Source organism: Vanacampus margaritifer, chromosome 5, assembly GCF_051991255.1.
Source record: "Vanacampus margaritifer isolate UIUO_Vmar chromosome 5, RoL_Vmar_1.0, whole genome shotgun sequence".
NCBI lineage: Eukaryota > Metazoa > Chordata > Actinopteri > Syngnathiformes > Syngnathidae > Vanacampus > Vanacampus margaritifer.
The window spans coordinates 19,907,862-19,924,589 of record NC_135436.1 but is presented as its reverse complement, the minus strand read 5'-3'; the positions used below and the strand labels follow the sequence as shown (position 1 = coordinate 19,924,589).

Genomic DNA, 16,728 nt, shown 5'->3' with positions numbered 1-16,728 from the left:
AAGAGTGCGATGGCTTTATCTATGAGCGTAAACACTCGGAAAAAGGCGCGCAATACAAAATCTAACTTACAGCATCTCTTTCCGGACATTTTCCGACACACGCGCAGACATGTTCGTATGTACCGTTGTTCGTAACTCGAATGTTCGTAAGTAGGGGAGCGTCTGTATATACATATATTTTAAATTGTCAATTTAGTGTTGCAATTTTAATACCCGATATTTCAAACCAAAAGTTTCATAACAAAATGGCAGACCTTTTCAGGCATGGCTCTTTAGACTTTAATTGTAGACTAGACATACCTACCAAATTTCATGTCGTGAAGTGAAACTTGAATGAATGTGAATTTCCCCCAAAAAAAATTGTTCACTGAATTATTACTACTTCTGTGTTTTATGGCGAGTCATCCAACATCGCTGCTACGTTAGGGCCAGAAGCAATGACGTCAGCTCAAACTTATGTGCTGTGCTTCAAATTTGGTATCAATCAAACTAAATATCTACAAGCTTGCCTTTGAAGGACCACTTGAAACGACCAAAAGGATGCTAAAATGGCCACTTGGACTCAAAATGGCAGAATTTCCTGTGCATTTACAGTTTTAGCTTCTTGAGACTTTTTTTTTTGTAAGTCTGCTTGCTGAAACTGGCTTTGGGCGCTGAGTTTTCTAATAAAGTAGTAGGTGAGCGTATGATTTATTTGGCCTCAGAACAAGAGTGGCTAAGACATGATGCAATTTCAGATTGGTCGCATGCATTCATTTGTCTGGCTCTGCCGTGTATAGTATCGCATTCTTCTTTCACAGCTTCACGCAGACACCAGCTGCATCTTATCTTCATCAGCTGCTGAGTGAGACGCAATTTCCAATATTTGTCCTAACACGTTGAGGCGTCAGCTCATTCCTGCGCTGTGTTCTCCTGTGCAGTATAGAATCAGTTAAGAGGCGTTTCAATTGCGCGTAAACTAGCTGTCGCTACATATGCTATTTATACTGCTGAGTCATGCTAATATTTGATCTTGACGGGCTGCCACCGCAGGGCCCCCGCGGTTCCCAATTCAATCGCCGCATTGTCTATCGGCGCGAGTCCTTGACAAATTCGCTGCGTTGTTAATCCGAATTTGATGGCATCCATTTGCATAATGAGGCGAATTGACAGACCGTGAAAGGGAATCCGCCGCATGGAAATGATGTTTGCGAGTATGTGTTTGCCGTTGCTAAATAAATGTACAATGCAGTGTAAACATTGTGCTGCGTTACATGCACCGGTTTGAAGCATCCATTTTAAGTCATGTTGACAATTTCCTGGTGTCCTTTAAAAACTAAAGTTAATTTGACTGAGAAACATGAAATTTGAGAGCGCTGCCCATTATCATAAATAAAGCAACAAAAAAGTTTCAAGAATCCATGCCAAAAGCACAAAGCACATTTGACACTTTGCTTCGAAGCGGCCATTTTAGACATCAATTTCCAGGGGCCCTTTACAAAACAATTAAATGCAGCCGCTGGAGCCGGTTTCACTTAACTCATTCACTTGCAGCTATTTTCACTGAAGCAACCCCCTTCGCTCCCAGCTATTTTGCTGGTATTTTGACAGATTTTGCAACGCCTACAGAATATTGTGTTCTATTGCTATAAAAACATGGAACCTACCAAAGGAAAGATTAGTCTCTTCTTTCATCAGGAAAAAAGTATATTTGTATCTGTTTCCGTTTAGCAGCAATTAGCATTAGAATATAGCTAAGTTTCATTATTCACAAATCTGTTGAAAACACTGGGGGAAAGAGCTTGTTGCAACATGGCCCTGGTTGATCTCTTATACTCTGCTGCCACCTGCTGGCCGTTTTTGTAATTACTACCATTTCGTCACCCGATGTCTGCAGCTGCATCAAAGCCTTCTGTATGCGCTAGCATAAAACAAAAACATAAAAAAGGTATAAATACGTCTTTGGGACACTTAAAACATTTAAAATAGAACGAGCAAAGGAGTTAACAACATTGAGTTCGGTAGACATGTCAATTAGAAGTAGACCTACAAAAAAAGACTTAAGAAATTGAAAATAAACATGGAAGTCTGCCATTTTGCTTTGAAGCGTCGTGCTGCCAATTGCCAAGGGTCTTTTAGAACAGATTAAACTCAGCCCCCAAAGCCCATTTCCCTTAGCAACATAAAATGTGGTAGGCATGTCTATCATGAGTAGACCCTCAAAAAAAGTCTCAAAATGCAACGGCCTTTGTTTGAAGCAGCAAGAGTCATGATGTCAGTTTTCAGGCAATTCAGTCAGTTAGCAATATGAAGTTTGGTAGGCATGTCAATCACAAGCAGACCCCCCCCCCCCCCCCCCCCAAAAAAAAAGACTCGAGAAAATACACAGCAATTCAATCATTTCACGCCCAAGTGGACATATTAGAGTCATTTTGGCCATTTCCATGAGTCCTCAAAGACAAAATTGTCCTAGAGATTTTGTCCAATTGCTACCAAATTCAATCCACGTATACTGAACAGATTGACAAGGCTAAATTGCGACGTATTTTAGTATTTGTCATTGCTAATGGCGGGCAACCTTGATGGCTCTCCAAAAAACACGCAAAGCTAATACTAGGTGTCGAGGTCTCACCCTACAAAAGAAGATGGTAAAAAATAGAATATTATTTGGATTCCGTTCTTGCTACACTATTGTTGGGTGCTTTTCATTAAGTTTTCACAAACAATAGAGCCCCTTTTTTCATTATTCCTAAGGATGAGATAGACGGGAGAGTGTTGGTATGAGTGTTTCAGTGTGTGCGTGTCTGCGCGCGCGTGTGTGTGTAGGAGCCACTGGGGGATGTCAGTGTAGATCTGTGGCTGATTAGGTGTTGACACGTGCAGCTTTTGAGTCTTATTGCGATGTCTAATGTAATGTTGTTGCACATAAATGCAAAAATGCCACATTTATTGTGAATAAATACACGTATTATTGCTAAGTTTAGAACTTTTTCTCGAAAATAAGACAATTCTCATTCGATTTTATTGCTTTGAAAAATTACTGAAATACGCTGTTGAATTTTTTTTATAAACGAGACACTTTGTAAGGTTTTAATTCTAATTTTAAAAAATCGTACTTTCGTCTATTTGTGATAAGACTTTATACCTTTTAATTGTTTTAATTAATAGAATAATTATTTGTTAAAAATGACTTTGTAAGATTACGTTTTTTTTGCATACCTGTCACATGATTACCATTTTCTGATCATTTTTTCTTGAAAAATATATTCATGACTTATATAAAATTACAACTTTTTAAAACCTTGATAAATGTAACTTTGTTTTTGTAAGAAAAAAAACAAATAAGACCATCCTAGTACAATTATGACTTTTCACAATCAATTAATAAACGAATAAGAATTACTGATGACATCTGTTTTTTTTTTCTTTTCAAAAATACGCAATTATTGTCACGCGATTATACATTTTGTCTAAAGATAATTTTTTGTCAGTGACTGCATTGTAAGTCCCACCAAAAAAAAAAAAAAATCATAAAAGTTGTGGGGGTTTCTTTGTCCTTTACAAAAAGCCTACTAGAGCACTGAGTAAACATGTAGACCGCCACTCCTTGGTCCTCATTAAAAGAGAATTTAATTGTTTTGAATATATTCATGTTAGAATGTTGAGCATCTGCAAACACTTGTTGGACAGCTTGGAATATTAATATAACTTTAAATTAAGATTTCATGATGCCAATTTTCACTTGAGGAAATGACGCATGAGCGCATTCGTTATCTCGGGAGCACAAAGATTTTCACAGAACGTTGAGCTCAGCTTTGATCAGTTTTGTAGCTGCGGGCTAAATGCATTAAAGTGTCTCGAAACATGAAAAGCATCAGGCCGTTTAAATGTCATCGTTGACAATGCAGCGTCTTTGCCCAGAAAACATATTTCACAATGGAAGGTTTCATTTTTCACAATACAAAAATCCTCTGTGTCTTCGTTCCCGGACATTTAACTCATTCACTGCCATTGACGGCTATAGACGTCAAAAATTGATTTTAACTATTTCTATTAGTTTTACATTTTTTTCACTTTTTTTAGCAAGAGTATGAAAACCTAGAAGAAAATTATTGTACATTTAGAACAGATATAAAATCTGTGATTAATCATGAGTTAACTATTGAAATGATGTGATTAATTACAATTACAAATTTTAATCGCCTGACGCCCCTAATTGTTAATAATTTAATCGCATGACGCCCCTAATTTTCAATAATCTTTTCTTAAAAAAAAAAAAAAATACAAGATTATTTTAAAAAAAAAGTCTACGTTTTCATACTCTTGTTAACAAAAGTGGAAAAAAAAGTTAAATAGAAATAGTTAAAATGATTTTTTTACGTTTATAGCCGTCAATGGCAGTGAATGAGTTCAATTCAGTGTTAAACGATAAATCTTAGCCGTGCTTCATTTGCTACATCATATTTGAATCCAATCTACAAATAAGTAATACTGAAAACAAAATAATTATATAATAGTTATTGTGGTACTGTTATAAGGATAAAGTCAGATTATTTTCATAATAAAGTCAGATTAGTTTCATGATAGAAGGTTGTACTAGTAGGGATGTTTTTTAGTCTTGCAGATTTGAATTACGTTGTTTTTTTTTTAAACAAAAAAGTTGCAGTTATGAGGGAAAAAAATATAAGAAAATGTCCTATTTTTTCAAGGTAAAACAAAAAAAAGATTCACAATCTTGTCAAAAATCAGTCGCGACATGACAAAGTCATATCATAGACACAAGTAAGAATTTGGGGCATAAAAATTAAAAAAATTTCAAGAAAAAGTCATGAGAATAAAGCCTTTTCATTTAGATTAGTGCTTCTCAATTATTTTCTGTAACACTGGGAAGAAAAAAATATTTCACACATCCCAAACTCTTCGCCGCGACTATAAAATTGTAACATTGTATCCTTATTAACATGAAAGGAAACAAAACTGAAATATACATCTGCTGAAAAACTTGATTAACGTTGTTTATAATGTACTCCCTGCACACACTCTGACAATGAGAACACCATTGCCACCTACTGTAGTGGATGTGCAATTACACTTTATTCTAGTGCAGCGGAAATAATATGCATGTTCATCTGGGGTCACGTGCGGGACCTCCTGGCATCGCAACACGTCTGCCTTAGCTGATCACTAATGTGCCAGCATCTTCCCTTAACGGCATCAATTAGCCCCGAGTTGCACTCGAGTCCCACAGGCGGTGTAAATATCCCACGTGGACATCGCGTTGCTTCCAGCTGGCGTGAGCGCCGCTTCATTATTGGCCGAGCAAATCCTCCTTGTCGGCGGTGCGCTGCGCTTAATTACGGTCCGTGCTGCTGATGTTGTTAGCTTTGTTTTTGTTTATTGGCAAAGCCGTCGATAAACGTGCACACTGGGGCCGTTTCTTTTCCTTATTTACTTGCCAAACAAAGTTATAGTCCTAAAATTCTACTTTGAGATTTCTTTGCCTGACGACTTCTTTCTGGTGGAATGGTGCTGTATGACCCATAATTGACGGGATTTGGATCAGGTGGACACCCGGGCCCTGCCCCGTTTTCCCCACCATCTGCACGCCCCTGCTACCTAGCTTGATTGCACATTGCTATGCATTGTTTTTGGGTGTTATTGTTAAATAGATTTTAGCACACACTTCACAAGAAAATGAGCAAAAGACAAAGTGAGAAAATAAGTCAAACACCAACCTCGGGCGTCGAAAAACTCTTCATCGGAGCTGTCAACAGATTCTTGCGCGATATTCTGCAGACACCAGTGGGTGGCGCTGTGCTTGCGTGACGAACCTTTGGGTTCACAAAAACACACACACATTGTTAGTTTGCGCTGAATGTGAGTCTTGTACTGTAATAGATGTCACATGATTTAGGACAGTCACAAAAAGCCAAATAAAAAGTGGGGAGAAAACAGTATGGTTAATATTAATTAATATATCTATATTTAAATGAAAGAAAAGAGACTTAACTAAAATATATAACTTACAAATGTCTGCTAGCTTAATGCTAACGCACAATACAGAACACTATAGATGGGCTAATGAAACTGACATCCATGTTGCAGCAGTCGTAACCCTTTAAAATGGACATTTGAACACAAACTTTTATACATATATTTTAATTATACTGCAGCTTGCAGAGTCAGTTGGAATTACAATTTCAATTATTACACTCCACAATTACAAAATAGCATAATTGTAAACAAAAATAAAAGATTAATAATACTAATTTTGTTTTGTTTATATTTGTATATTTGCACCTTTTTTATTTTAAAATACCGTTTGGGCCAAAAGGAACTTTTATAATTATAGTGTTCCAAAGAAATTAATTTGTGCTGAATCCTTTTTATATGTTTAACCATTTTCTTTCATTTCATTTTTTTTCATTATTGTTCTAATCGTGATTTCAATTATTACCAAATTAATCATGATTAATATTTTCTTCATAATCAAGCATCCCTACTTAGTACAACTCTTCTTCATGTATTATGTATGACAATATTACATTGCCCCCTAGAGGCCAAGGCACGCACACCACAACGGTACAATGTGACTGGGTATTGAAGTTTAGTCAGGAGGCAAAGTATTTAATTCTGAACATTCTATTTATGAATGTAGTTAAAGTACCATACAGTATTATGGAATGCTATTTTTCATGTTATAAAAGTTTGTTTTTGGGGGGCAATGGATCAGATTAATGGCTTTTCCCTTCATTTTAAATAGGGAAGGGTGGTTTGAGCTACAAGTGTTTTGAGATTTTGCATAGTTCTTCTAAGCTACAGTTTATCATCAGAATGTGGTGTCTGAAGAATGTTAACATTCAGTGCGGATTGCAAGTGGGATCAATAAAGAGTGTTTGGGTTGGAAATGGACGAAATCAAATCAATATTCTGCACTAGCACTCATGATGTTTCTTTTTTTTTTTATGACCGTCCGTGTGTATGTGTGTGTTCTCATTGAAAGGAAAAGCTTGAAAGAACAAAATGCTCAACCACACGTGACATCATTTGTTATGATGATGGTCACAATGGCCCAAAAATAACACACAGTGGGTGTTTTCTATTGATTGCCTGCAGCATGTGCGCGCACTGGATACATGAAAACACTTCAATAGACGCCTGGAACTCATTCAGCTTTCAAATGAAAAGAAAGGCACACCGAACATTCAATACTCAGCTTGTTGCAGAATTTTTGGGTCATCTAACACTGTGGGACACGTAACTCAAGTCGGAATTGAATGTTCAAATAGTGAATAATGTGGCAGTGGCTAAAAAGCTTGTTTTTAATCCAGTACAGTACATTTGTTGAGCACAGTTCAGTTGCATTTCACAATCCAAAAATATTCTCTCCAATACGATGTTGCCCCCACTAGTTCTAAACACAATATTTCTAAATGCAATAATTATCATAATAAAAGTGACTTAATTAGCGGTATAAGTAAAATAATTGCTTAACCAATTGTAAAATTACAAATGGAATATTTTCCACATAACAATCCTTTTTCTAGCATTACATTTTACACTAACGGTACACAAACTGTAAAACTATTCATACTTGATTTTTTTTCTTATATTAAGTATATTGCAAACTTCTTTGTAGTATAATTACAACTAGTACTTAGTAAAATCATAAACTACTTCCTTGTAATATTATAAGACCATTCATGAAAAATATCCATAATTTTCTTGTAAAATGTACATTTTATTCTTGTAAAATGAACACTTTTTTCCCCATGACTGTAATATGAGCTTGGAGGAGTTAAACTACAAGAGTTTACAAAGGATTCTGGCTAACACAGAAGCTTTCAACCTTTTCTGATATTAGGCTACAAAAAAACCTTCTAAAATTACACACACACAAAATGCCATACAATTCCAACTTCTCAAAATACTGGAACTTCATTCATTTAAATGTTTTTTTCCTTGTAATAGTACATCTTATTTTTCCTCAATATTCAACCTGTTTTCAAATAAAAGTCAGGTGTGACCTTATTTTAACAGAACTTGTTTTCTTTTAACACAACACATTTCACAATAGCCATGTCTGGGCTTTAGCATGACTCAGCAGGATTCCACATGGGACTGTCCCCATTTTCTTCATTTTCATTTTCTTCTCAACAGGAGCCTTTTAAAGCCGAAAGGAGCCGAGGCCTCCAAACAAAATGCGGGAGAGTTCAAGTCTACGAGATTAAAGTCTACGAGATGATGATGATGATGATGATGATGATGCCCCCACTGGTGAACCGCCAAAAACTTGCTATTAATAGCTTGCCCTCCTATTCAATCAAAACACATCGCTGCACAATCAATTGCTGCAGTCGATGAGAGGCGAACACCGCATTAATCTGCCCTCCAAAAAATATCAAATGAGTTGGCGCACATTAACCACACACTAGATCGCACGCAATTACACCGGACGCCATCCGTCCTCACTACTGCAGCGACGGACATCCTCGCTCTTCGTGTTCATCCACTGAATTCGCCTCACTGCAAACAGCCCACATTTGGCTTGCGTAGGTTGTTTTTGGTTTGTTGTGTCTTTGTCCACTGCGGCTGTCACTTTCATTTACATGTGTGCTCACACACTACAACACTGCGAAGGTCACAGCAGTACTTGTTGATCTCCAACCAGCAACGACACGGGTTCCTCAACCAGATTACGACAAGTGTTTTGTTTGTTGTTGCAGGTGCCGGTTGTATTTTTGCTCTTTCTTGTCTCGTTGTCGATCCAGGTTACATACAGCAGGTGTTAGTTGCTGCTTTTTGTTTTGTTTAGCCGTTTTATTCCCTGCTTTTACAACCATGCTTTATTGATGATACTTTTGCTCTCTCACTTTCGACAACCATGAGGACGTTATACTTAACGAAAACTAATGAAATTACTAAAACTGTAAAAAAAATTTAAAAGTACAAATCTCCATTTTCCATTTTATAAAAATATAATTACAGAAAAAAATCCCCTCCTTTTTGGTTTTACATGAAGTACATATATATTAAGTAAAATACATCAAATAAAATAAATCAACTAAAAACTAACTTAAGTAAAACAAAATAAAAATATATATTTTTTAATGTTATTGTTGATGCTTCTTGCTCCTTCCCTCTCCATTCTTCAGAATCCATTGTTTTCTTTTGCTCTCTTTTCAACCTTGCTTCTGCCATGATTCCCCAACTAGGTTCCTATGCAGGCGTTACTGTTGTTGCTTTTTGCTCTTTTCTTCTTGTTGATATCTAGTTTGCCCAACAGGTGTCTTTTGTTAGTTCTTTTTGCTCCCTTCCTGGTTTATCGGCATGGTCCTCCAGTCTTCTTGCTGTTGTTACATTTTGCTCTCCTTATTGATTCCTAGGTTCCCAGTCAGATGTCTTTTGTAAGTTCTGTTGACTCTTTTTGTCCTTGTTTATCCTCAACTAAGTCCAAACAGGAGTTGCTGTTGCAGGTGCAGTCTGGTCATTTTCATAGTCTCTCTTTCCTCTCTTTTTCTGTCTCCTCTTAGTATGACCATGACTCCCATTAAGGTATAAAGAACACTCATATTACATGACTAAGCTACTGAACAGAATAGGTAAAAACAATAAGAATCTCGCTATTTGAGTTTGTTTATGCACAATCTTCTGAAGCGCAAGGGAAAAAAGAAACGTGGCCACTCTGATCCAATCAATAGGGAATGGAAAACAAAGCAGCCGCTACTTAATTCTCGACATGAGACTCGCAGAGTGGATTTGCATGAGTGAATCCACCAGGTGATGAAAAGCCGCTCAGCACCTTTTCACCCCATCCACCCACCCATTGACCAATTCACCCATCAATCCATGCCACCATAGAACCATCATCCATTTGACCCTTCCCATCATCCATCCTAGCAGCCGTATTCCACCCACACAACAATTTATCGCCCAATAGATCTTTCTATCCACTGTTAGAAGACTATCTTTGTCTTTTGCGTGTTCCTTGTTGTTCGGGTAGAGAGAATGTTGATTTTCTGAATACAGACTGGAGATCGGTGAACAGGTCCTTCGAAGGATTTATTTTACAGAATATTCTGGACACAAGCAAGTTTACAGACAAATGGCTGCAGTTCCTCTCGCTAGTGTGTAGTTACAGTGGACTAACAGCATTCTTATACTATCTTGAAAAGCAGTATTCCAAACCCCCAAGCCCCCAAGGAAACAGCCTTCAATACACATGACGACAGACGGAAGTAGATAAGACTTTTTACACTTTTACAGCATACCATTCAATACACATTGAGTTCAACCCCAGACACTGGCCCATTGATGTGGAAACAGACGAGGCCCCCTCCCCAGACCTCATTCAATACACTCACCAAGCTCTACTGAGGAAATTAAAACAGCTATGACTGAATCTAAACAGTTATAACTAAATCTGGGCAGAAGACTCTCAACACCACCTACCAATCCATCATCAACCCTTCTTTCATCCATCCAACCATCCAACCGACCTACTCATCCATATCTAGCCATCGCCCCACGCACCCATCAACCTACCTTGTCCATCTCCTCACATCCATCCAAAGTACACACCCGCCAATCATCCTATCATCTACCTGCCCAACCAACCATCCATCCAGCCATTCTCACCCAACATCCGATCAATAGATCCAACCATAACCCCCCATCCAACCATGTAGCCACCAACCTGACATCCATCACCAATTTACCCATCCCACAACCATCCATCATCAAAAAAAGCAGGCGCCGCAAGTGTGCCGCTTCCCTGCCGTCGCATTGACCTGAAACATGGGCGAGCAGACAGCGCGGCCTCGCCATGACAAACAACCATTACGTTTCAATTACGGCCATTTTGTGTGCTCAATGTACACAACGTAGCAAAGATCACAGGTGGAATGCGTTAGCTGAACATACCTGTATATACAACTAGATCATAATAAGCAGGGTTTTGTAAAAGTGGCGCGTTACCATTCAGAACACAGACGGCGGTTTATAGGCGCTGCTATTTTTAGCCAGTCGCATAACGGAACAACAAGTCCATGCCCGTTAATTCAATTGGGAGACAAATAAAAAGGGAAACGTCCAGACCGATGGCCTTTCTTTTAATACGAGGAATATAAAATGCTCAAGGGGGCTATAACTCACACTATTAAGTGGAAGTGAGAGGGAGGATGAGATGCATCGATGACAGCAAGCAAATTGGAAAGAAAAAGTAATATGTTTGTTGTTGGCAGACATATCGGCTAAACAGGAAATATGGCCTGAGGAGAAGCTACGAGGTTTTGATCAGTCACTAAAAAAGGGTAAGAATGTATACTTTGTCTTCACATAATGAAATTGTTTTGGAAATCACTGAAGGCTTACCCGTTACACCCGTAACTCTGATTGCTCCGTACATTTTGAAACTTATATAGGTTAAAACGCTCATGCTAATGATGAGCTGATGGCTATTACACACGGCATCTTCATCATCATCTCTTTCCTCATAAATGTGCACTGGCATGATCTAATTATCTTTCAGTGTTTTGCTCATTTAAAGCGGGTCACTTCTGTTTAGGTAGCGAGACAGTTTGGCACATCAGAAAGAGGCAAAGAAGAAGCAAAAAAAAATTATGCTAACATTCATTGCTAACATTAGACAGCCCATGCTAACAGGCCATTTTTGTACTGCAGGCAACTTCAGGTCAAGCTTTTCTTTTTAATCCAAAAACTACACTGATAAACATTCAATATGCAACAAATGGGGGGGAAATGGTGAAAGAAATGCACCCCCAAATACAAAATAAACAAACAAAACAAAAAACTATTTAAATGCAATTATTTTACAATATTGGGGGGGGGGGGATGAATATTCAAAACCACGGGTGCCAAACTGTTTACTGTACCGTCATTAACAAAATGTTAAGCTTACAACCTTGACACCAACATTGTGCTAACATTAGCCAGCCCATGCTAACACTTCCGGGGTTTTTTTCTTATGCAATGTTTTTGTATGACGGCAGAACATGTCTAATTAAACTAAAATGGTCTAAAAATGATTATTTATTGAATACAAATATTATATCTTTGATCATCAATCTATGCTAGCAGCATTAGCAAACAAAAATACACTGATTTATCGGCCAGGCCGATTATCAGCGCTGATATTTGGCATACTGTATTTTGAAGCATATTGGCATCAGCCTTTTTTAACATTCCAATGTCCGATAAGAGATTGATTTTTGGGAAAATTCTATTTACTCAAGAAAACTTTATGAAGCCATTCACAGCATTAGTTGAGGCATTAATTTAAAGACATGCTGCCGAGCCTTAGCCTGGGAGCTCCCTGCTATTTTTGTTTGAATTAAAACAAAAAAAAGAGTGTTTTTGATGAAGTTTTGGGCGGGAGTTAGAAATTTTCAAAATTTTTATGCTAATATTTTCCCTTTAACTGCAAATGAATAGTGGCTCAAAATATCGGTTATCGGCCTCCTTGGCTACTAATAATCGGTACTGATATCGGCCCTGAAAAAAAAAATTGTTCTTTCTCTACTGTGTAAGTGTGTGAGTAAATTGAGATTGAATCAGTATTATTTTAGCGTAGGTATACTTTCGTGACTTTTTTGTTTGGTGGGTTTATGTGAGATTTTTATTATGTAATTTATGGGCCTTGGTCCAATAAAAGGTTGGGAAGCACTGAAGAAAATGTATGTGCGTGCGTGTATGCTAAGGCTGTCCGTCCCAGCAGCAAGTAATAAGGTGGAGGTATTATATGGACCCCCCCGCGGCAGATTCCTTCCTCCGCTCTCGCCTTGTGGAAAAGGTCAGAGCGCAAATGTCACGCGGGGGGAAAAGGAGCATTGAACACGCTGAGAGGATGAGGCCTTGCCCCAGGACACTAAAGCACCAAACAACAATATGTTTGATGCCATGACAACAACAATGAGCATCACTAGAAGAACACCAGAAAGCCAGTGGTTAACCTATATTGCAAAAGGCACATCATTATTATACATGAGAAATCACCAAACAAAAATGTCACAATAAGTACACTGACATAATGGGATTGTCTCAATTTACTCACAAATGTCCTTGGTGTGAAATCTGTGCCTGTTAAATTGAACATAAAGGCTATTATTAAGTTGAATGGCAAATGGTGGATACACAAATTACATGTACCTTCTGCCATCTAGTGGAAGAGGATATAATTGTTGTGTCTGTCACTATACGGCGCTGGCATAAATAAATGCACAAAGATAAAAACAATCAGTTGAAACCCTCATTTGAAACCCTAATCCAGACTTGAAATTGTAATTTCAAACTCTTATATCATTGCCTTGAAATCCTACTTCAAAACCCAATACCAGACTTGAAATTCTAACTTATCCTAGAATCCCACCCCATCTTTAAAAAAAGCACAACTTCAAACCCTAACATGACATTTTAAACCTGTCATGAAACCATAATTTCAGGCAACCTTTGAATTTGAAACTCTAACCTTGGCTTTAAATTCTAACCCTCTCTTGATATCCTAATTGGGAACCTTAACCCAGGCTAAACACCCTTTAAAGAACCCTTTCCTCCTCCAGTTTGAAACCTTTGGAAACTTTGCCTTTAAAGCTTACACTAACTTGAAAGCGCAACCCTTATTTGCAACCCTACTTTGAAAGCCTACCATGTGTCAAAACCATAATTTGAACCCTAAATTGTAATCCAGGCAAGAAATCCTAATTTTTGAAACCAAACCTTGCCTTAAAATCCTAACATGAATTCCAAAGATTGGCTTCAACCCCTAATTGGTATTCATAATCTTGCCTTTAAACCCTAATTTGAAACCTTAACCCTGAAACTCTTAATACTAAGCCTGTCTTGAAGATTGAAGTCCAACCTTGCCATTAAACACTAACTCAGGCTTGTGACCCTAATCATGACTTAAAACCTTGATTTGAAACCAACTTTGCTTTCAAATCCTATACAGTACTTTGAAATCTCAACGCTCTGTTGTAACCATATGGGAACCATAAGCAAGCAGCCTTTAAAGCTTAATTTGAAACCCTAACCTTGCCTTCAAAACACCACCTCGGAACCAAAACACAACCTTACCTTCAAATTTTGATTTCAATATAGAAGCACCTCTGGATGACTGTTACTTGTAAAACTACAATAAATTTCAGTCATATCAGACCAAAAGAAAAAAATGTCTTGGCCACTTCTCCTTTTCTAACCTTAAATCCTCTCACCTTTGAACAGAAGGCAATAGAAGCACACAGCGAGGTGTTCACATTCCAGCAGATTGAGGTACCTGTTAACATCGCACTGGGCGGGCATGCAGATGCTGGCTTACCTCTTCCTCTCGCCTCCTTAGACATGCTGTCCTCCGCAAAGAGAGCTCCTCTTCCTCACTCGACTAGTCGATCAGTAAAATACTCAAGTGGGGAATGAGCAGTGCTTCCGGGAGCACACCGCCCGCCGCAGCCGCCTGGTGCACCTCCTCTCGCGGCGATGAGCTGCCACGCTCCTCGCTATAACCATACAATCCACCTGTGTCAAGCGGACGTACACCCGCCCCCGCCCGCACCCGCTACACCGCAGCCGCCGCGCATACTTTAGGGAGGGTTTGTTGTCTCTGTGCAGACTTGGCTCACACTGCCACCCAGCAGCTCTTCTTCCTCCCTTCCTCTTCTCCTCCTCCTCCTCCTCTTCCCCCCTCAGATGGTTAATCCAGAAAAAGAGTATCCAGCCGAGTACCGGTCTGCAGCGCCACTGCACTCCAGCGGTGCGCAGGTCCGAGGTGGCTGAAGGGCGTCCGTCCTCTCCGCGGTCGCCACCAACACCGCCGCAAAGAAACAAACAAAAACACAAATGGCGGTTTGACTTCACAAGTCCCTGAATGCAGCAAGCTCGTTTCTAATTAACGTCAATCGTGCAGTTTATGGCGTGCGTTCATCAAGCTCAAAAAACATTGGGAGCGTGTCAGTCACTACATTGGCCAGATATTCAAACGCTTTTTAACTCTATATTCTTGAGACTTCATGACAAAAGTTGCGCATCATTCACCACAGCGAATAGCAATTCAAAGAGGAGTTTTCTACAACTGCTATATTCACCTGTCACTACACTCTTGTTGCTTACATTGCACATCAGTCACGACATGTTAACAGCTTTTCAAAATTATGTTTTCCTCAATAAGCACATGTCTTGATAGCAACATATTGGTCACTACTGTAAAGAAGTCATTCAAATGCTTTTGTCTTTTACATCAGTGGTTCACAACCCAAAAAAAACAACAACATAAAAATAAATAATAAACGTGCCTGTTATATGTAAGTCATAACATTTATGGGCTTACAAAATGACTTGAGAGTATTTCCTTATGTTTCCTTATGTTACCACTTACCCGTTACCCTGATCAAAGTTGTTAACCAGTAACTGTCCACTGTAGGGCAGTTACTCAAAAAGCTGTTTTCTTCTATCATGAGTCTTGACGGCGACACGATATGTCTGTCACTACAGTGAACAACATTTCAAAGAATAATTTACTTCTGCACAAATCTTGATGTCAAAGTTTTACTCCCTCAAGGCAGTGGACGCTAGATGTATTGTCCCATAACTAACACCTGCTGGTGTGCAGCCATTGTAAGTGTAAAAAAAAAAAAAATAATTGGAAGGTTTTTTTGCTGTAGAGTGCTGATGCACAATTGTGGGATCAAAATCACTGCATTTCAGAACATAACAGATTCAAATAGCTGTCCACTGTTCTGACTGATGTGGAAATTTCATGGCTCATAGCTGTCTACTGTATGGATTGATGTATATAGATGAAAACAGTTTTTTTTAAGCTCTTTTCTGGAGTGCTTGTTACATATACAATAGAAGAAAAGAGCTTTTAACTATCTGCTCACTAAAGTGACTAATGCAAAACAGATTTTGGCTATCAGTCCACTGTTTTGATCACAAAGTATGAAAGGCTTAAAATAACACGAGCATGAAGTCTACTGTTTGTCTTTGACGCTTTCTAGGGATGAAAGAGTAATGAAGCGTATGACTGGCCTGAAATCCAGCAGCAACCTGCACTAATCTGACACGACGCTTAATGGCTGCTGCCACGTTTGACCCACATGTGCTGTGAAATAAAAGAGTCCAGCCCTTCAATACCACCAGACAGCATATCTCAAAGTGGGCTTATTTTACCTCTTTTATGACCTGGCTGGCCTCACCAGCACACCAGGATGGAGAAGCCATGGCATGAAAGAAAATGTGTGAAAAAAGAATTACAACCAACCATATTTACAACCTAGAGCCGGGGGAGGGGGGGGGGGGGTACCATTCTCAGGTCATTTTGGACTGGTCGCCTTCAAAAACCAGCTCTTCTTAGATGATTTGTCCAAATTTGACCAACATACAGTATATTAGAAAATGATGACGCTAAATTGAAAATAATTATTTTTTTCGTCATTGCATGTGGGCGGAGCATGGCGGCAAAATTTACTTACGTTAAAAAGTCTCAAGAAGCTGTGCCTGAAAAGCTCCAGGAAGTCTGCCATTTTGGTTTCAAGTATGCCTTTAATTGTAAATTTTGGCATCTCCAGGCGTCCTAAAAAAATGAATTCAGCGCCCATTTTGTCATGAGAGGACTCATAAAAAGTCTCAAGATGCCATGCCTGAAAAGACACAGGAAGACTTCCATTTTGGTTTGAAGCGGCCATTTTGTGGGGTACGTCAAAGTTGGCCACCTCCTAGACAATGAGTACGATTGACACC

At 38.7% G+C, this 16,728-nt stretch overlaps 1 protein-coding gene across 3 annotated transcripts in view; it reads right to left on the bottom strand.

Annotated features, from left to right (window-relative positions):
* pitpnm3 (PITPNM family member 3) overlaps window positions 1-14,814 on the bottom strand; it is a 75,222-nt gene extending 60,408 nt beyond the window's left edge. Inside the window, exons 1-3 of one of the 3 annotated variants that reach the window (XM_077566806.1) lie at window positions 14,573-14,814; window positions 14,312-14,489; window positions 5,715-5,810 (exon numbers count right to left, since the gene is read on the bottom strand). In XM_077566806.1, the coding sequence (XP_077422932.1) occupies window positions 5,715-5,810; window positions 14,312-14,336 (121 nt within the window). In that variant the 5' untranslated portion in view covers window positions 14,337-14,489; window positions 14,573-14,814. Of the gene's footprint in view, window positions 1-5,714; window positions 5,811-14,311 lie in introns of all 3 variants that reach the window. The other 2 variants (XM_077566805.1, XM_077566807.1) reach the window with 2 other exon arrangements.
* Window positions 14,815-16,728: the final 1,914 nt, after the last annotated feature.